Below are 22,307 nucleotides of genomic sequence, written 5' to 3'. Positions count from 1 at the left end.
CAAAGTAATATTTCTAAAAAATTCATTCTCGTCTACAATAAAAAAAATAATGAAACATTAGTCTTTAAAAGTGTCTGTAAAGTGACTCTTAAAATGAAATGCATCCCCAAATACTATTGATATAATTACTTCGATAGTAGTTGTATTTCAATAGTGGTTGCAAAGTGATTCTTCAAATGAAATAATCCCCAACCACTATTGAAATAATTTATTTCAATAGTGGTTTTATTTCAATAGTGGTTGCAACAAGGCATGTAACACAAAATAATATGGTTGATAGTATTTATATTAGAAATAATAACAACAAACTACGAATAATAAGGCAAGTGTAAGGTATATGATCCAATATTACCGTAAATATATTTAGCAAGCAGGTTATAAAATGGTCCAGCACAAAATGTTATTATTCATCATATAACACGCCCGGCAAACTGTCGCTCCACTTCAAAATTGTGGTGTACGGTAAAACGAGCGAACGGAATTTCCAAGATAGAGCGGAAGGCCGATTTAAACGGTTAATTGCAAGTATTGTAATTATTTTTGTCTTGTTATTCATTTAAGTTGTAGTTTTTCGAAAAACGGAAAATGTAGTTCCGTGTAGGATTGTTTTAGGCTTCCAATGATCTAAGCTCATACAAAAAGAAAGGTATATTTAGTCCGGAAGAACGACGATTTGTAAAGTATTGAACTTCCCAACCATAGAAATGCCACACCCTTCGGATTTCTTTAAAAAGTGTATTAGTAAAATATCACTCCTTAATAAGAACTTGTCCTTCGTGCAACATAAATTACTCCCGAAGGATTTCTTAAATTTGTAAATCGATATTTTTCGAAAGTAGTGGAGCCAAAGGGCAAGAGATGGAGCAAAATGTTCGATGTTGAGCGCAAGGTGATAATAATTTGACGTATTAGGAGGAGCGTAGTCGATGATTTATTATAAATAAAAGCTATAGAAATTAAAATAAACATGATCAAGTGTTGAGACCGAGATATATATACCTTTTAAAGACAGCTAATAAAGTGTGATATCCTAATAAATGTAATCGCGAAGGTGTCACCTATGGCTGCCGTGTAGATTCCATTATTTATGTTCCAGATTTGGATGAGGCCAGACCATTGAATCATACACATGTATGCATGGCGTAATACAGGATGCCACTTATTCGGGATCAATCATGATTTTGGCACGGTTATGTACATTTAAAAACGTGTAGCCGTGCAAATTCGACAAAATCGAATATTTTCAGTTCTACCGCGAACAAATGTTTACGAGTGTATAATTCAATGGTCTGGCCTCATCCAAATCTGGAACATAAATAATGGAATCTCTATGGCAACTATAGGTGACACCTTCGCGATTATATTTGTCACGCTATAGTTGTTGAAAGGATATCACATTTCATTAGTTGTATTTAAAAGGTATATATCTCGGTCTCAACACTTGATCATGTCTATTTTAACTTCTATAGCTTTTATTTATAATAAATCATAGACTACGCTCCTCCTAATACGTCAAATTAATATCGCCTTGCACTCAACATCGAACCTTTTGCTCCATCTCTTGCCCTTTGGCTCCACTGCTTTCGAAAAATATCGATTTACAAATTAAAGAAATCCTTCGGGAGTAATTTAAGTTGCTCGTTTTACCATACACCACAATTTTGAAGTGGAGCGACAGTTTGCCGGGCGTGATAAATGTTCATACTTAATTAACACGATAGTACATGTATCTTCTCAGTATTGTTAAACTATCAGTTGTGAAAAAACGAAGCCCCTTTTTCTGTCTGTAATTTTATTTTCGGTCAAAAGTAAACAATGGCAATATGTATACTCTGTAGGTCTATTTCAAACACGTTGTCGTCAGATCTTTTCTATGTTTTGTTTCGCTCATAAGCAATCTTCATGTCTTTGTCCTTTTCATCTTATTTTGAAACTTATATTCTGCTATTGACATGAAAACCTATCACGGTAAGTTCTGTTCATTACTTGACTAAAATGATTAACCCCAATGAAATGTATAAATTGACACATTATCAGTTCACCAAAAGCGAATTGAACACGTATTTTGAAATATATACGTAAAGTATACTAATAACACAGCTTAAGAAGGTGAAAATTTTTGTGGCTAAGCCAATAATATGTTTTCACTATGGTTAAATTTTAGTTGTTTTAGTTGTGAGAACGATGCCTCTGTTCTGTCTTTTAATTTAATTTTCGGTCGAAAGTATGCAATTGCCATAAGTATAGTCCGTAGGTCTATTTCGTCAGATCTTTTCTATATTTTATTTTGTTTAATAGAAATCTTCATGTGTTTGTCCTTTGCATCTAATTTTGAAACTTATATTACGTTTTATTTACTTATACACAAGCAAATACAAATAATTTATCTTCCATATTGTACTTGCAAAGCGTTTGTTTACTTCTATATTTAGATAAAGGTAAACCAGACAGAGTTAAGTACATGTACTATTTAAAAGTATTTTCCTCGGTCTATTTATAACTTTTGAGAAAACTAAACTATATGATGGATTCTTCAACAGTCATATGCTAGGATAAACAACAAATTGTTCAAGGCGAAGCTGTTTTTAGTTTTTTCTAAAACAAAGTTACTGCTTAAACCAACAGTTACTTTGTTAGTGAAAATGGCCATTCAATTTGCTAGCTTTAGTTTTCGATAAACTGAATTTACTACCGAGTTGCGCAATCAAGTTCACTTCAACTTTTCGTATTTCTATGGTGTTCTGTTTTATGCAGTTAAAATGTCGCCTGTTCTGATGCAAAATTGACTAAATCTTTTGTATTTAGCTCGACTATTCAAAAGAAAAGGAAGATTTCTTGTACAAATCCAGGAGTCGGTGTAGGCGTCTGCATCACACTTGGTTAGGCATTTTCAAAGGCTACTAAAAGGAATGGCTAAAAAATTCCCAAACTTACTTGGAAGAATTATAGGACATCCAAGGTCCATGCTGTAAGCTAGACAGAAGTATGACCCTTTTTGAACCTAGAAAATTTTACATTATCTAGGCTTTTGTTTTACTATCTAGCCATTGGAATAGTCAACAACCCTTCTCTTTTGCAGAACTTTTATCATATTCACTGGTACTGTAGAATAAGCTCTAAAGAAACATGCGATAATTAAGGTTAATCATCGCGAAGCTTTTTACATTATGATTCTCAGGAGGATTAAAGTGAAGCATGAGACAGATTCAACGTTGAATGGTGCAAGAGTCACACGCGAGAATGTAAAATCTCACCATAAAAATACAAAAGGGCGACACAACACTTTTAGATAAAAATATTGCTTGTGTTGTCATTTGACCTGATATTTCAGTTGCACTAACCTTCGTGGAAGGCCACAGTTATTTAAAAGTGCTTTCTTACAGGCGTTAGAAGAAACTTTTGAATATCTCTGCTGGGGGTTTAGCCATATAATAATAGATAATGTGAATTTGGATGACCAGACATTTGTGCGTCTTTCTTGTTTATAATCTTACATTAAAAATAACTGTTAGTGTATAAGATGGATAGATTCCATATTACTTTTGTATCTTTCTTTTTGTAATCTTACATTCATGATACTGTGGTGTCTTTGTTATCATTTGCTACAAATACTAGGTTTTCAGGAACATTGTCTCAATTTACATTTTAAATTAGTCTTTTGTCTTTCATTTGCAGATCAATAATGTAGAGTATTATGAACGTTGCACTGATATTGTGTTCTTCTTATATATATATATATATATATATATATATATATATATATATATATATAATATATATATATATATATATATATATATATATATATATATATCCTTATATATAAGTCAATACATTTATTGTTAACTGTTTTCTGTAAATGTAAATTACACAATGTCAATGCAGCAATTGAGAAGCTCCGCGCAAAAAATGCGCTCATTACAGATACCTTACCAAATTATTCCTACGCACAGGTCATGTTATATGCTCTATAGTATTTAATCTGAATATAACATTACCTGTGCTTTATTTTATTTTTCATTTTTGCTGATTATATTATCGCATACTTTTTCAATACTTTTTTCCAGACAGTTTTACATCACAAAATTAGGCGTCAAATGCTGTGTGGCAGCCGTAAAAAGTTGCCCCGTACTTCACGTTAGTGTTGTTCTTCGGGATCATTGAGTCCAGCACTTTTAGCACTTTTAGTGCTAAAATTGAGTACCGCTCAAGCCGTAGCTAGGGGGCTTGAGAGATGTCATGCGTTTTCATTATCCCTCATGTACAGTCTCAATCAAACCCGAGCCTGCAATTTTCATGTAATTTTCCTTATTTAATGCTTCAGAGGAATCACTTTCCAGATGTTTATTCCATAGTGTTAGATTTAAAAGTTAAATGTTAATGACTTGTCCAGTGTGGCATTTCTTTTAATTTATTTGTTATTTTATGATATTCTCCGGCTTACAATACGATCATATTGTTCCTAGTAAAACTAAATAATAGAGAAATAAATATTTCTTAATATATAAGAAGTTATATATTTATTGTACAATTGAAAAAATATTGTTGTAGAGCAAAATGAATGAATAATCCGAAAATTTGATTATTAGTTACCGAGTCATACCTTAATCAATATTTATCCTGATCGTCTTGTCAAAAAAAACAACAACTTATTGGAGTCTTTTCAATAAATGTTCAAATCTCGTGATCAATATCAAATTGCGTGCGTATTGATTTTAAATACCGATAAATTTACAAATCAAGCAGGTATAGATCATAAAGATTTTCAGAAAATACAAACTGAATAATCACATAAAGGGAGTTTAAAGCTATGTTCAGATATTATATACACTATTAACTCATTTCTGAAGGAATATTTTTAATCACTATGAATTGATTGTGATGGATTTTATCTATTTTATTATTTCAATAATTCCAGCGATTCAATAATTGTAAAACAAAATAGATAATGGGTGTTTACTTTAAAAAACGTTAAGAACATTGTTTTCATAATTGTTGCGTATCAATTTGATTATGGTAATGTGCTTTGCGGACTTCACAAAATAGAAAACGACTGGAGAAATTGTTAAAGAGAATATCTTGTACATGTAAATTAACAAACAGGTAAATAGCTATTTTATATTAAATACTCCATTGTTTTCCAATATTTGAAATAGTCACGGTTTAGGAACTGTTACACAAAATAATTGAATCTTTCCGACAACTTATAATTTTTTCTGGATGTTGAGGTTGCAGAGGACAACCCCAGCAATCCTTCGAGGCTGAAGAGCAAATTTGGAATAAAATGTCCAAAAGAACCAATCATTATAGATTACAATAAACATAAAATTGTTGTTGATAAAATCATTTCGTATCTTGATACATCATATGAAATGACTTCAAACACAAGTGCGATTTACGATAAGGCCTTACTTTATAGGCAAATAAGCCAACCTAAAACTGCATTAAAGGTGTTAGAAGATTTGTCACAGATTAGTGACAATTTTAACTCAAGCATTATGCTGGCGAACATTTACGAGCAGTCTGCTTATTGTATGAATGATATGTCACTCAAGTCTGATGATATCAATATGAATGACAGAAGAGAAATGGAGGAGGTCAGCAACTTTTATCTAAAATCATCAATTGAGATTTCATGTACCCTCATTGATAAGATTCCGTCCCTCGACAATTGCTGGACATCTGCTACCACACTGAGGAATGTCCTCTATGATAAATTAGAGACGAAGACGAACAGAACAAAAGATACTCTAAAAGAGCTACGGAATCTTTGCAAAAAGCTAAATGAGCATTCCGATGCAATTAAGATACTTACAGAATTACAAATATTAGCCGATAACGAAGAAGAAGAAAAGGAGTTTCTAGAGGGAATTGTCGAGCATCAAATTTCCATGGGGAACTATGAAGAGGCAGTTATCGCTCTATGCATGTCTAAGCAACTAAGGGATGGGCAACCAATTGTTGAAAAGGATCTGTACATCAAAGCTTATATCGAGGCTGGTTTGAATTCTTTCACACGAAAACACTATCAAATGGGGAACATGCGTATTAGAGAAGCGTTTAGATTTGTAAGAGAATCTCAACAAACTCACAAAAATAGTGAAGCGCCTGATGAAACAAAAATAGATAAAGAAGAAAATGAATCATTTGACCTTTTTATTCTTTCAAACCTTGATGACGACGAAAATGGTCGAAAACTTATGATGATTTTAGATAATCTTGGACTGAAAACAACATTCAATACAGATAGTCCAGCAATTACTCCAGGTACACCCGAAGTAACTGGAATGACAAACATAATGAACAAATCGAATGCTTTCGTGGTTTTAAAAGACTTTGATACAGACAATAAGAAAATGCAACATTTAATTGATAAAATGCAAAATATTGTTGAAAATAGGATCAACAAGACATTGATTTTAGTAGTGACACTACCAGAATCCACAGAAATACTCCCTGGATCTTTTTATGCAACACAGAAGAAAATAACAATTGATCTTAAATCTGTATCAGAGGACTCTTTCTTTACAGTTGTACCCGAGGGTATCAAAAGTTTGTTAGTGGCTCTTGCATTGGTGTAAAAAGCTAGTATTCTGTTCAATTGAAGCTTTTTGATCCTTGTATGGTTATGTACATTTTCTATATAGCCATGTCCGCTGGAATATAGATGACATGATAATTGTAAGTAAAATGGGACTGGGTGAAGTTCTTTTTTCGAACTTTTTGCCATTCTTGTCACCGTTTAAATGTGCATCGATGTTGAATTAAATATCGTAGATATGAGGAATGTTGTTTAATCTTCGCAAAAATTTGGTAGCAGAGTGAAGTTTAAAAATTGTTATTGATACAGCAAGTTGTTGAAATAATTAATGACAACTTCGTCGAACAATGGAAACAATAGATGGTCGGATCGAGAAGATGACGAAGCGAATAACATTCACCTACTCCAATTTAAACAAAAGAAGACCGGATATAGAACAACATTCAATTAAGTTCAGACTTGTTATTGTCAAGCGATAAACCGGCATTATTGCTAAAAATTATAAGGGAAATTTAAGAAAATAGTTTTAATTGTCAAAATGATAACGTATTCTTTTTGAAAGATTTGAAGGTCGTATATCATGATGGAATAAACAAAAAATATACCCGATGACTGATGCATTCAAAAATATACAGATATATCAGCTTGTCCAACAGATGATGCTCATTTGATGTATAAACTATTTTACATGGACAAGTCCTTGTGCCATTTTCCTAAATATTTCTCGAACGTTGGCGTCGTATACAGGAGCTAGTGCGACATTTTTCGTAGAAAAGATGGCTTCGCAAATTGTTATATTGTTTAATTATCAAAAGTTAATAGTTTCGTCAATCAAAATGATATACATGTATAGTGTAAAAATTGCAAGGCATAATAAACCTTTCATTTATTATCTGCCAAAAGGTATTCATATTTATGGGACAATTAAGAAATACATTACTGGCAAACAGTAAAATAGCACAAAATATCATTCAAACGTGAAATATCCTGATTTCTTTATGATTATTTCTATTATTTTGATACATGCGTGTGACATTGTACAACAGTTGAAATAGTTGTGGATGTTTAAAAGTTCATGAAATAATTTTATTTCATGTAATTAGTATAAATTTTATGTAATCGTTTTTTTTTATATAAATTTAATGTAATCGTTTCGTTTCTTTTTCATAAAAATAATTCATCGTGAATTCGTGAAGTTGAAATTGGGAATTCATGAAGTTGAAATCGTGAATTCGTGAATTCGGTATGTTGGAAACGGGAATTCAGGAAGTAAAAATAATGAATTCATGAATATGAAATCGAAAATTCATGAAGTTGAAATGACACTACTGGTCTTTTGTAGATACATCCCGTATTTATTCATTGCAAACATGCTTTCTTTAGAACTAGGTCAACAAGTTTAATCAAGAATTTAGCAAATGCATCATATAATCGAGGTCTTCATATAATATTGGTATAAACCAAGTTTGATTATAATATCTCATTCAAAATTTTAGTTATTGTCCGGGAACGATTTTTCTTTTTTTAGTAATGGTAACATTGACCCAAGGGCTCCTAATGCAATACCAACCGGGGTTTACACATAAGGTTACTCTATACCAAGTTTGATTACAATACCTCATTCCAAACTCTAATTATCGGACGAATGGACGGACTGACCAACCGACAAGCTGACCTAAACTTCATTTGTTGGGGTATAACAATACTTCCAAAGAGGTCGATTTATAAGTTAAATGTTTATGACTTGCCAAGTGTGGCATTTCATTTTTTTAATTTGTTATTCAATGCCATTCCTCTGCTGATTATACGATCGCATTCTTTCCTAGTAAAACTAATAATGGAATAGAAATGAATATTTCTTAATATATAAGAAGTTGGATATTTTTGTACCATTAAAATGATTATTGTGAAGAGCAAAATTAATGATTAATCTGAAAATTGGCTTATTAGTTATCCAGTCATACCTACATCATTATTTATTCAGTTCGTCTTGTCAAAAACACCTTATTGGAGTCTTTTCAATAAATGTACAAATCCCGTGATCAATATCAAATTCACGGTTAATGATTTTTAACAACCGATCGATTCACAAATCAAGCAGATATAGATCTTAAAGATTTTCAGTAAATACGTTCATAATAATAACATAGTAAAAGCTATGTTTGAATATTATATGCTATATAAACTCATTTCTGAAAGGAATATTTTCAATCACTTTGAATTGAGTGTGGTAGAATTTATCAAATTTTATATTGAAATAATTCCACTGATTCAATAATAACAAAACAAAATGGATAATGGGTATTTATTTTAAAAACGTAAAGAATATTGTTTTCATTATGTTTAAATAAATAAACAACACAGAAGATATAAATATATTTCATTGACATATCTTGCTATATAAGCTTACCATTTTTGAAATACAAACTCAACAAGTGTAGTCATTAGGTCGTTTACCTGGTATTTCTTTACCCTCAGTGTTATGTATTCGAATACCGAACGATTTTTTACAATGTTAACAAAGATCAACACCTAAATTATCAGTGTTTTTTTTATTTGCATTTCAATGCGTTTTAACAATAAAGACGACAAATTATTGGCGTCCGCACCGAAGCGCAACGCCCCTAATGGAATGAAATCAGATTTTGTGAAAGGGCGACAGCAACTTCTCGGGCCTTTTCGTCGATCATAAGAGCCGATCATTCCGATTGGTATGAGGGTTTTGATTTTCAAAAATGAAATGTCGCGAACAATGAATAGCAACTGGAGAATTTCGCAATGCAAACATATTCAAATGAAATAATCTTTTCCGTCAATTAATCGCGCTATTCGGGGTGTTTTTATTAATCATTTTGTAGTACACAGTGGGTTATTATGGTTTGTTATTGTTTTATATGTATCCGTAAGCTGTAAATAGAATGATGACCTAGTCTGAAAATCTATTTATAGAGGCATGTCACCGGTTTTCTATCAGTAATTCCTGGTCTCTCCCGGTCTATTTTGACAGGGATTTACTAGAGCCCGTCGAATAGTACCACACGTTTATTGTCCGGTCTCTCCCGGTTTTGGAGTAGATGTTTGATATCGTTACAGATAAATAACTAAAGTGTTTTTTGCCAAAATGAATGTTTGTCACTGAGTTTGGTTACAATAATTAATAAACACAGATCAACTCTCAAAATTGATTATTATTATACATAAACATACAATTCGAAAAAAAAACCACAAACAACAATAGCATGTTTCATTTTATTTATATGAGATAAAAACAATAAATATGTACGAAAATAGAGTAAAAATGTACATTTTTATGGTAATAATATGACACCATCAACTTTGAAACATTTTATTTTATTTGTTATTCGTGTTTAGTAAAGATGCTGAGGAATTATTCTAAGTTACAAATTAAATTTTATGAATTATTCAATTGATTGATAATTTAAAAAATGATAAAGAAAAATACAAATGTACATGTACATGGTTTAAGAATAAACAATATAATATATTGAAAGATAAACCATAATTTACTGACTTTTTCCGGTTAATTTTTGACTTATTATCGTCGGTCATTATGACAATTGAATTCTTAAAATTTATTTTAAAATTTTAATAAAAAAAGTAGTAAACGTATTGAATTCTTAATTTTTTTTTTAAAAATTTTAATAAAAAAAGTAGTAAACGTAAAAACTCAGTATTAAAATAGCACATGAAACACAAAAAAAGAAAAGAAAACAATATTCATAAAACATGTAAAAAAATAATATTAAAATAAATATTACAATTATTGTATAATAAAACAATTATGCTCAACATGTAATATAACCAGTGTCATATTGTTACTAAGTGTGAACAGATCGCTAATAGCGATAACATAATAAGGGACAACACACAAGTGTGGTGTTGATCATGCCTTACACAAATGGATAAAAATGATTGTATATATCTGTATATATCCTTTGCTATTAATAATAACGATATCACATTTATGACCATAAAAAATAACAATTATAATATAATGTAATATATGTATTTTATTGTTTCAAAAATGTAAAAGAACTATTGATTTTGACTACTATTTTGTATGTTCCTAAGAAAATTCCATATGAACTTGAAATTCTATCAAATCACCAATATTAATGATAATATTCAAAAATACCCCCATATATAGTATAAATAAACTTATACCATATGGAAAGTATATTTTGAATATCATTGACCTGTTTATTTTGGATATAATCGTTAATATTGATAACATTTCAAGTTCCTGTGAAAAAAAGTAATATTCTAATCTCTCGCATGCCTACCAAAGTTCATAATGAACAATGTCTTTCGTCCGCTCATTCATAAGTGATAAAAACTAATTAACCATTGAAAGAAAGGTTTATAAGAATATCTTGTCATCATATGTCTACTAGTTAATCTTCACTTGCTGCATTTCTTGCTTGGACGCCCTTTGATGCTCTGCATCGATGCTTTTCTTGTTAGACTACTGGTATATTTATTGATATACTTAGTATTCATGTATATTATTAGTTATAAAGATTGTTGACAGGTAATATGGCCCTATATAAACGGCTTTTTGTAAATATAACCCGAGCTGCTAGGCGAGGGTTTTATTACAAACAACCGTTTATATACGGCCATATAACATGTCAGGAATATTAATAGCGAATTTATAATACTGCAAACTTCATTTTTAGATAAAAAAGTGAGATTTCTTTATAAACTGACAGCAACCGTGTATATAAAACTATATAAACGTCACGATTATCCAATGAAAATTGACGTTACAAACATGCAGTATTATAAAAGGTTTACTAGAAGTTTTATCTTAAAGCTTTTATCTAAAACCTAGTGCAACCTAAACCTGTTTGAATCCCTTTAAATCATGTTCTTAAAAGAATGGGAATACAAGCAACATAATATAATGATTACATTTATTGTTAAAAATTCTTATTAATTCAGATTACATTAAAGCCAAGGCGTATACAATTCAGCTAGCCGACGATATGGAGGAAATTCGGAAGAAACTAAATCAGTTCCCATCAAGCTTCAGTGTAACAGAAACGATGGCTACTATGTCACGTGTAGAAATTGAAAAGGTAAAACACAAATTAGAGATTGAACTGGAATCTTCTGAAAAAGAATTCAGCACGGATATGGAAAAGATTAGAGCCGAAAATTTACTTTCGTTTCTTCAGTTCCATCTAGGAGATCAAGAAAAGGCGACACAGTTTAACGAAACAGTTTTAGATAGAGAACCGGACAATATGATAGCTTTATCAAACAAAGCTTGGTTTTCTTTAAGAAACCGTAAACACATATTGCAGTGCAAAGAACTTTGTGATCGTCTCAAAGCATTAACGAGACAGAATGAATTGGCTTTTGTAATCGCAAGAGCTGAGGTAGCATTTACCTACTCAAGACTAGGAATATGGAATTATAAGAAGGCTTCGTTAGAGTTTGAAAACGTTCTTCGAGATAGCAAGAAAATGAAAGAAAAGGAATTTGGACTGGACTCTGCTTCACATTCCACCCTAGTTCAAGTTCCGGCCGACTATGTTTGTGTGTGGATGTATGGGAAAGCCCTCTGTCAACGGAGACAGTCACATCTATATAACATGTACGACGTAGCAGATATGGAAGAAATGAAAAACTATTACAATGTTACGCTAGAGCTTTATATGAACATAATTGGGATAGAAAATTCTGAAAGCGATTGTATCAAGAGATACAAAGCGAGGTCATATGTTGAAATTGGTCGTATTTCTTATGATGTCACTAAAAAGTCATCCGTATTTACAAATGGCATGGAAGAGTTTATGCCTTCAAATTCACCATTTTTAATGCCTACAACAGATTATTTTAGAAAAGCTCTTGAGTATTATCCGGATGATGTATATGTTCTTGAACGAAGCGGGAAGTTCTTTCGTTACATAAATCAACCTGAAGAATCAATACATCTACTAACTCGAGCTATTGAAATCAAACCAACCTCCTTTGGGTATCATCATATCGCCCTGACGTTCAAAAGGCTACTTGAAATAAACAAAGGGGGATTAGCAAGGCAATTATTAGAACGTCACAAGGACTGTACAAATGGACAAATTAAGTCATTCGGCGAACGTAATGATGTTGATGGTCCAGAGGGCAACCCAACCAATCGTAGTTCAAGATCATTGCATAGAAATGAAATACAACAAAATTATATCGTTGGTGAAGACAAAAGTCAAGACCAAATGTTAGAAGCGCATAGATCAGTGACAACAGCCCTTGAAACAGCAATGCAGTCACTTAACAAAAGAAGACGTGATATGCAGCAATCAAGTTTTACATTGACTGGAAACTTTTCACAACTTGATCTAAACCCCCAAAGAGGCAACGTCAACAGTTTTCCAGTCGATAAACAATATTTCCCAAGACGTGCTCAATTACCATTGCATAGAGATCAGAGGCATGTCCGGCGTCCAAATAATTTATATTTTCGCAAGAGAGGTACTGATATCCCCGACGGTCCTTCGAGGTTGAACAGTAAGTCTGGAATAAAATGTCCAAAACAGCCAAAGATTATAGATTACAATAAACATAAATCTGTTGTTGATAAAATCATTGTGTATCTTGATACATCATTTGAAATGTCGACAAACACGAACGCAATTTACGATAAGGCCTTACTTTATAGGCAAATAAGCCAACCTAAAACTGCATTAAAGATTTTAGAAGATTTATCAAAGAATAATGATAAATTCAATACACCCATAATGTTAGCGAACATTTACGAGCAATCCGCTTTTTGTATAAGTGAGATGTTACACCAGAATAATGATTTCAAAATGAATGAAAAATGTGAATTGGAGGCAGCCAGGGACTTGTATTTGAACTCTTCAATTGAGATTTCATGTGGTATCATTGAAAAAATTCCATACCTCGACAATTGCTGGAAATCTGCTGCTACACTGAGGAATGTCCTGTATGGTAAATTAGAGACAGAAAGAACGAAAAATACTCTAAAGGACCTATCGTCTCTTAACGAAAAGCTAAATCGATATCGCGATGCAGTTGAAGTACTTAAAGAACTGGAACTATTAGCCGATGACACCGAAGAAGAAAGGGAAAATACTGAAAGAATTGTAAACAATCATTTTTTGGCAGGAAACTTTGAAGAGGCAGTCATCGCTCTATGTATGTCTAAGCAACTGAGAGATGGACAACCAATTGTTGAAAAGGATCTATACATCAAAGTTTACATCGAGGCAGGTTTGGATGCTTTCAGACAAAAACATTATCAAAAGGGGAAAATGCGTATTGGAGAGGCGTTTAGATTTGTGAGAGAACAAACTCACAAAAATAGTGAAGCATCTGATATGGACGAAGAAGAAAATGCATCATTCGACCTTTTTATTCTTTCAAACCTTGATGACGAAGATAATGGACGAAAACTCATGATGATTTTAGATAACTTTGGACTCAAAGCAACATTTAATACAGATAGTCCAGCGATTGCTCCAGGCACACCCGAAGTAACTGGAATGACTGACACAATGAACAAATCGAATGCTTTTGTAGGTTTAAAAGACTTTGATACAGATAATAAGCAAATGCAACATATAATCGATAGAATGCAAAGCATTGTTGAAAACAGGCACACCAAAACATTGGTTTTAGTGGTTACACTACCAGAATCTACGGAAGTAAAACCTGGATCTTTTTATGCAACACAGAGGAAAATTACAATTGATCTTAAATCTGTACCAGAGGACTCTTACTTTACAGTTGAACATTGCTTATCAGAGGGTGTCAAAAGTTTGTTAGTAGCTCTTGCATCGGTGTAAAAAGCCCTTCATGCTGTTGAATTGAGGATCTTTGATCCCTGTCATTGTACAGTAATGTACATATTGCTATATTTTCATGTCCGTTACAATATATATTAGATGAAAATTGAAACCGTTACAAAATGGGACTGAGTGATGTGCTTAGTTAGTATTTCCCCATTATTTGTCATCGTTAACAAGTTCATCGACGTTGATTAAATTATAGTGATAAAATATGACGATTTTTTTTTTCATTTTCGCACCATTTTGGTTGCAGAGTGAATTTTTAACATCGTAGTTGATACATCTATTTGTCGAAATAATGACTTCGTCAACTTAATAGAGAACAACATTTAATAAAGATCAGACTAGTTATTGTTTTATCGATGAACCGGAATTGTTGATAAAAGTATTAATTGTCAGAATGATGTCTTTTTTCTGTAAGAATAGACGGTCGTATATCGTGATGGAATAAATGAAAAACAACAGTCATCAAGAGAACATTGGCGGTGAGAACATCAAACCCTTAGAAAAGATCAAGCTGCTTTTGAAAAAACCAATGACCGAGAAAAAAGACAAAAGATATATGAATATTGCAAAACCTTGTTCATGGCATGTATTGATAGTGCAACACCCACAAGTAAATATAAATGGCTACAATTACGCTTTAATCTACCATGTGAAGCTTTGAGTTGTACAGGAAATCAGAATGTCAAGACAACCCTGCTTAGGAAATCAAAAATGAAACAAAAGTTGCCAGTAGTTAATGTAACTGACGTTCTTTCCATATTTGAACATTTGCCTGTAACTAAAAAGATGGAATAGTAACAGATGATAAGGAAAAAGTATCAAATTGAAAATAGCCAGCGTTAGAAGTAGCTGCTGAGCCGTTATTCAAGATATTGAAGGAAACTGCATGAAACGTAACTGTCACTGTTATACATGAGAAAAGTATTTATTTTGAGAACATGTTACAACGTGCAGAAAGCATAAATGGTTCGATTAGAATGATCTTTAGTTTTTAACCTACTATATATCTTTGACCGGATGTTTGCCATGTTGGTATTGATGAAATAAACGTAAAGCAGTACTATCGACTTGTGAAATTGAAACTAATTCATCAGATATAAATGATAATTTATGTACAGATATCCTATACGAGGAAGAACTGAACACATCATGACAGCAACTTTGTAAAATCAACGTCACAATGAAAACAAATATTTGTGAAGCTGGAAACATTTTGAAGTTTCCAAACCACGAGAACAAAGATCAAAAAGGAAGGGTTACATTCAATAGCGCGTCCCTTATTAAATTTCATAGTTGCACGACTAGATATAGTTCCAGTTATACAAGAATATTGAAATATATAACTTTGTATAAAAGGGATATGTTAAGAAAATAAAAGAACATGAAATAATGTTGATCAAAAGTAGTATTTTCCGCATTTTCTAAGAACTTTAAACTGATAAAGCAACAACAAAGTTTATGATCGTGTTTGATGTTTAGCAAAATGTAAAGGGATATTTTTGAATGATACCATTCACTAGAGACAAAAATTGCAAATAGATTTGTTTGAAGTTATACAACGTGTCCGGTGACATTGATGTGATAATCTTTGTTAGAATTTGTATTGCAACACCATTGATTCTATGAAGAGGCAATCAAAACGATACAGAAGGTGAATAAAAATTTCCTAGTTTGATTTTGACGAAAATACTTGGCATATTTTGGCATAATTTACTCCGCCATAGTAGCATATTAAACATTGAATTACATCCCATGGCTGCAGAGATAATAATGCATGTAAAATTTAGAGATAGGTCAGCATATCCAACAGAATGATGATGTTTGTTTTACTTCTAAATCTAAACCATTTTACATGCACAAGTCGGTGTATCATTTGCCTTAAATCTTGCTCAATGTTCTGACCACAGGAACGGTTATATTGTTTTAATAATTAAGTATTACAAGTGGTTTCGTGAATAAAAAAATGGGTTGTTCTCTTGGCATATCACAAGGTGAACTAAGAGTACTTCACACTGTCCCTGGAAAAGATGGTCATGCTCGTGCTGCAGAGATTTGCGCTGGAAAATCAGGAATGAGACCCATAACAAAAGGTTGCTCACTTGAAGGTGTTTGATAACATATAGTGTAACAATTACAGGGGAATAATAATCCCTTTACTTATTTTCTGCCAATCACGACAAGAAGATATTCATTTTTCAGGGCAAAAATTTAAATTCATTTCTGACAAACAGTAAAATAGCATAAAAGTATCTTACAAAAAGAAAAATGTGATAACAATAATAATATGGAATTTTGTATGATAATTACTGTCATTTTGATACAAGTGTGTGACTTTGTGCAACAGTTAAAATAGATATGAATTATAAAATGTATAATTATGAAATAATTTTGTGTCATGTAATAAGTATACATTCAATGTAGTCGTATGTTATTTTATAAACGAAATTAGTGATTTAAAAATCTGAAGGACTATAATTATCTTTTCTGTGCCTTTTTAGGCGAAAGAGATGAAATATAATATCTTTGAAAACATACTTAAATAGAAATATATTTGCAAGTAATAAGTTTTAAGTATTGAAATTATAAAGGCTTTAACATTCAAAGGAGGGAAGTTTGTTGTAAAGAAATGATTGTTAGATGACTACGATATTTGTCTTGATAAATGGGACTCAACTTAGATTTTTCGAGATTATTCTTTCATTTGACGTATGTCTAGACAACTAACTTGTATGTAAAACTTTCAGATCTTTCGTTCACTCGCTCAGTTTTTCCAGAATAATCAATCTAATAGTGAAAAATGACCCAAAAGTGAAAAGTCTCGCAACGATGTTCACTAAATTGGGACTGACTATAGTATTAACAATTTTATTCTAAATCATCGTTAGCAAAGCTTTCTGTTTTAAGTGACCTTGCTGATCTATTTAAGAAATTCATTTTTTTGTATCTTGTTATTCAGTTGAATTCCTTCAATATTTAAGTAAAGTAGGCATGAGTGATGTCCCTTGTTTATTACTACTTGATGTAGAAAAATATCGTACTACAATATTTGTATTCATTTGTTGTAAACTTGTTTTATTATATTTTATTACATAATATTGTATTATATTACTGAAAAAGTACACATTTAATCTCCATAAATATGTTTGAAGAAATAAAGGTTTCAACTAAGATTTCAAGTTTATTATAACATTGAATATGTATTCTGTATGGATGCTTCATACCTCTCATTCTTATCTATAGTTTTATGTCGATTACTATGTTTAGATTAGTTGTGCTATGTAACTTTGTAGAACTTTTGTATACATTACATTCACTTAGCATGGCCTAATATCTAAGTGTTCTATTTTGTATGTAAAACTTTCAGACCTTTCGTTCACTCGCTCAGCTTTTCCAGAATAATCATTCTAATTGTGAAAAATGACCCAAAAGTGAAAAGTCTCGCAACGATGTTCACTAAATCGGGACTGAGTATAGCATTAAATATGATTTTCAATTTTAATTCTAAATCATCGTTAGCAAAGTTTTCTGTTTTAAGTGACCTTGCTGATCTATATAAGAAATTCATTTTTTGTATCTTGTTATTCAGTTGAGTTCCTTTAATAGTTAAGTAAAGTAGGCATGAGTGATGTCCCTTGTTTATTACTATTTGATGTAGAAAAATATCGTACTACAATATTTGTATTCATTTGTTGTATTCATTTGTAAACTTGTTTTATTATATTATTATTACATAATATTGTATTATATTACTGAAAAAGTACACATTTAATCTCCTTAAATATGTTTGAAGAAATAAAGGTTTCAACTAAGATTTCAAGTTTATTATAACATTGAATATGTATTCTGTATGGATGCTTCATACTTATCATTCTTATCTATATTTTATGTCGATTACTATGTTTAGATTAATTGTGCTATGTAACTTTGTAGGACTTATGTAAACTTTACATTCACTTAGCATGGCCTAATATCTTAGTGTTCTATTTTCAATTACATTGTATTTCTAAACATTTTTAGATACAAGTTTATGATTTAGCTGTTGCATTTGTAAGTTATTATTATCCTAAATTCTAGAGGGAGTTCATTCAAGGAGGTTTGCCACTCGACTGAACACAATTGTTCTTTAAGAAGTAACATTTCTGAAAGCTCTCTGAAATTAATTATGTAATTATTGGATCTATTATAGGCACTTTGACATATAAATGAACCTTTAAGATTATTTAATTTTATTGAAACATGTTCGACATTTTGTCGTATTTTAGTGTTTTTGCCTGGCACCTAGCAAAGTGAAAATACGAGCCACCATAGTGTTGATATTGACGATTAAACTTTTCCTCTATGAAAACAAAATCTTTTAAACCGCAAACTATTTTAGTACATTATATAATAGCAAAAAATTCGATAACTCTTATAATATTTAAAAAAAACCCCTCATATTTATAGTTAAGTTTAGTCGTCATTAGTGATGTCAAATGTGATTAGATTATTGACGGGAAGCTTTCTAATTTTATTTTTGAGATTAATAACCACACCCAAAAGTTTTTCTTTATTTTACTTTTTAAAGTTCTAATAGCTAAAGGATTTTCTTTGCCAAAATATGTTTGATAATTTTTCAAACATCAACTTCATGCAGCCCTAACAACACCCAGGCTTACAGAACGACCGGTAGGCGTCAAGCAGGGCAGTGAAAAAGGAAGGCACAAACGCGGGGCAAGGACGGGTCATGTCCATTTAAGGTAATAAATGAAGAATTAAGGTAGCGTTCCCCTGATGCATCAGTTCCACTTTGAAAAATGTTTAAAAAGGATACAAATACTGTCAAATGCATTGAAACTTAGGGCGATGAGCTCAAACCGCAGTAAGGTCAACTTATTTCTATTTTGATCTTTTAAAATTAATTGATATATAATGAAAGACCTGTAACACTAGAAATAATAATGTTGATAGTATTTAGTATTAGGCATAACAACAAATCACCACGAATGAATAATAAGGCAACTGTGAGGTACATGATCCGATATTACATATAAATATATTAAAACTTAGGTAATAAAATGTTCCAGAACAAAATATTATTATTCATCATATAAATGTTCACACTAAATCAACACTTTTATCAAGTGCAATCTTAAAATGCTACATCTGTTTTCACATAAAATATGAAGTTTTTTCTGTACTGTTAGTATTAAACAGATTTATTATCTGAGTATGCTTTCTTCAAATAGCATACACTATTTGTATTTTCCCTTGATTATTTTTCGTACAGTTACGCTATTTTTAAACTGTATTTAACACATTTAATTCTATTATATTTGTATATTGAAGTGAACATGAAAACCTATCACGGTAAGTTCTGTACATTACCTGACTAAAAGTATTAGCCCTAATGTAGTGTATAAAGTGACACATTATCGGTTCACCAAAGGCGAATTAAACACGTATTTTGAAATCTTTAACGTGTACGTAAAGTATAATAATAGCACAGCTTAAGAAAGAGAAAAATTGTGTGACTATGCGAATTATATGTTTTCACTATTGTTAAACTTTTAGTTGTGAAAACGAGACCTCTATTCTGTCTTTTAATTTAATTTTCGGTCGAAAGTATGCAATGACTATATGTTTCAAACATGTGTGTTGTCAGATGTTTTCCATGCTTTGTTTCGCTCAAGAGCAATCTTTATGTGTTTGTCCTTTTCATCTAATTTTGGAACTTATATTATGTTTTATTCACCTATACATAGCTAAAATAAATTAAATAATTTAACTTCTAAATTGTAATTATTGTAAGCCATTAAAATACAAGGTATATAGGCCTATTTTGGTGCGTTACAATTCTATTTTTAGATAAAGATAAACAAGACAGAGTTTGGTACTGTTTTTAAGTACACAGGAAAAATATTTTGCTCGGTCTATTTATAACTTCTGAACTATGTAATGGATACAGTACAAGGTTTTCTTCAACTTTCGTAAGTTTCCCTGGGTTAAACAACACAATGTCCGAGGTTAAGCCGAGGATAAATTGTTGTTTGTCCTAACGTACCGTCCTCTTCTCGTCTGTAAGAAGATACTATATTATTGTTACTTAAATAACTGAGATCTTGGAATATTTCTTATTGTTGAAGTAAATTAAATTGTCATAGGAGAAAGTATAAGGCTTAGTTTTTTGCTTTATAAGAAATGTTAACTCAAAGTACACATTGATATAAATTTGTAAATAGAATTTTATTATTTTAGTTCTTAATAAATTGTTCCATAAGTTATATTTTACACATAATCTATATTAATAAAGATGGTTTTGATAAAGCCCTTGTATTCAATCATCAGTTTCAATTCAAAGCTATGTAAAGTTTATTTATAAGTAACGGATGATTAGGATTTTTATCATCGACCAAAATCTCGATATCTTCTTACATGCAAAACTGTTGTTGTTAAATTCCGAATATTAGGCATTTGATAATTTAAATAATGCAATTACTGAATAATTATTATAATTATTTGTAATGTATTGTAATATAAATATATATTCCATCTTGACTGCCACAGAATAAAGTACTTAATTATGTTTTTCAAATTTAAATCTTGAATTTCATTTATCATTTATGTTGAGTCACATTTTTTCTATTGTTTTTCATTCAATGTTTCACTGTAATAAATATGTTTTATTTTAATCTTAAGCCGTTTCTCTCAAGTATGTTTTAATTCTTATAATTGACGCATTTTCCATACTTTGCATATCAAATAATCGTTGTATTTTATATTATTGTAACTGATCCTTGAATATTTGTTATTGTTGAAGTAAATTTAATTTGTCATAGGAGAATGTAAAAGGTTTAGTTTTTGCTTTATAAGAAATGTTAATTCAAAGTACTCATTAATATAAATTTGTAAAAAAAAATATTTTTATTTTAGTTCTTAAACATTTTTTCCATAAGTAATATTTTACACATAATCTATATTAATAAAGTTAGTTTTAAATATTCAAATAAAGCCCTTGTATTCAATCATCAGTTTCAATTTAAAGCTATGTAAAAGTTTATTTATAAGTATCTGTTGATTTGGATTTTTATCATCGACCAAGATCTCGGTATCGTCTTACATGCAAAACGAGTTATTGTTAAATTCACAATATCATGCAATTGTTAATTTAAATAATGCAATGTCTGAATAATTATTATAATAATTTGTAATGTATTGTAATATAGATATATATTCCATCTTGACTGTCACAGTATAAAGTACTTACGTTTTTCAAATTTAAATCTTTGGTTTTTATTTATCAGTCATCTCCACAAGTGGCGCACATGTGCATGCCTGTATAACAGTAAGTGTCTTTATTGGAATTCTTAATGCAATGTTACGGGCCGTATCCAATATGATACATCTACCAAAACTTCAGCATTTGCATTCGAAGCAAAATCAACTGAAAACAAAAATATGATTGCCTACCAGCTGTTTTGTTTCAGAGTGCATGCCATGTTTATGTTCTATTGTCTGAATTTCAGAAAATAATTTACTCTGTGCTGGTTTCTCAACATCACATATGTTGAAAGTACAAGATGTGACACAGATTTAGCATATTTCAACGAACTGCTGTTAGTTTCTTAAAATAAAAATCCAACTGTAACTGTGTTCCTGAAAATGGCTCTCCAATCTGTTAGCTTAGTTTTCGATGAACTGAAGTTACTCACAAATAGCGCAATCAAGTTCACTATAACTTTTCGTATTTCTATGGTGTCCTGTTTGAAGCAGAAGCAAATTAAAAAAAACACCTGTTCTGATGCAAGGTATACTAAATTTCTTGTATTTCGCTTGACTTTTCGAACTACATGGAGAGCTATTGTGCAAGTCCAGTCGTCGGTGTAGGCGTTGATATCACACTTTGGTTAAGTATTCTCATATTTTACTGAAAGAAATGGGTTTTAACT

The 22,307-nt window shown here is 31.0% G+C and overlaps 1 protein-coding gene across 1 annotated transcript; it reads left to right on the top strand.

Moving 5' to 3' along the window:
• Positions 1–4,746: 4,746 nt before the first annotated feature.
• LOC132722617 (uncharacterized) lies at positions 4,747–21,635 on the top strand. The gene is made up of 2 exons (XM_060707142.1): positions 4,747–5,103; positions 11,507–21,635. Exon 2 carries the CDS (start codon positions 11,551–11,553, stop codon positions 14,371–14,373), a length of 2,823 nt encoding a protein of 940 aa, XP_060563125.1. The 5' UTR covers positions 4,747–5,103; positions 11,507–11,550; the 3' UTR covers positions 14,374–21,635.
• Positions 21,636–22,307: the final 672 nt, after the last annotated feature.

Source organism: Ruditapes philippinarum, unplaced genomic scaffold, assembly GCF_026571515.1.
Source record: "Ruditapes philippinarum isolate M1 unplaced genomic scaffold, ASM2657151v2 ctg5172_1_1_1_1, whole genome shotgun sequence".
Classification (NCBI taxonomy): Eukaryota; Metazoa; Mollusca; class Bivalvia; order Venerida; family Veneridae; genus Ruditapes; species Ruditapes philippinarum.
This window is presented reverse-complemented; position numbering and strand designations above follow the sequence as displayed.

What these genes read in the sequence shown, in the direction of transcription:
- LOC132722617 (XM_060707142.1), top strand. Translation starts at nt 11,551, where the DNA reads ATGGAGGAAATTCGGAAGAAACTAAATCAGTTCCCATCAAGCTTCAGT.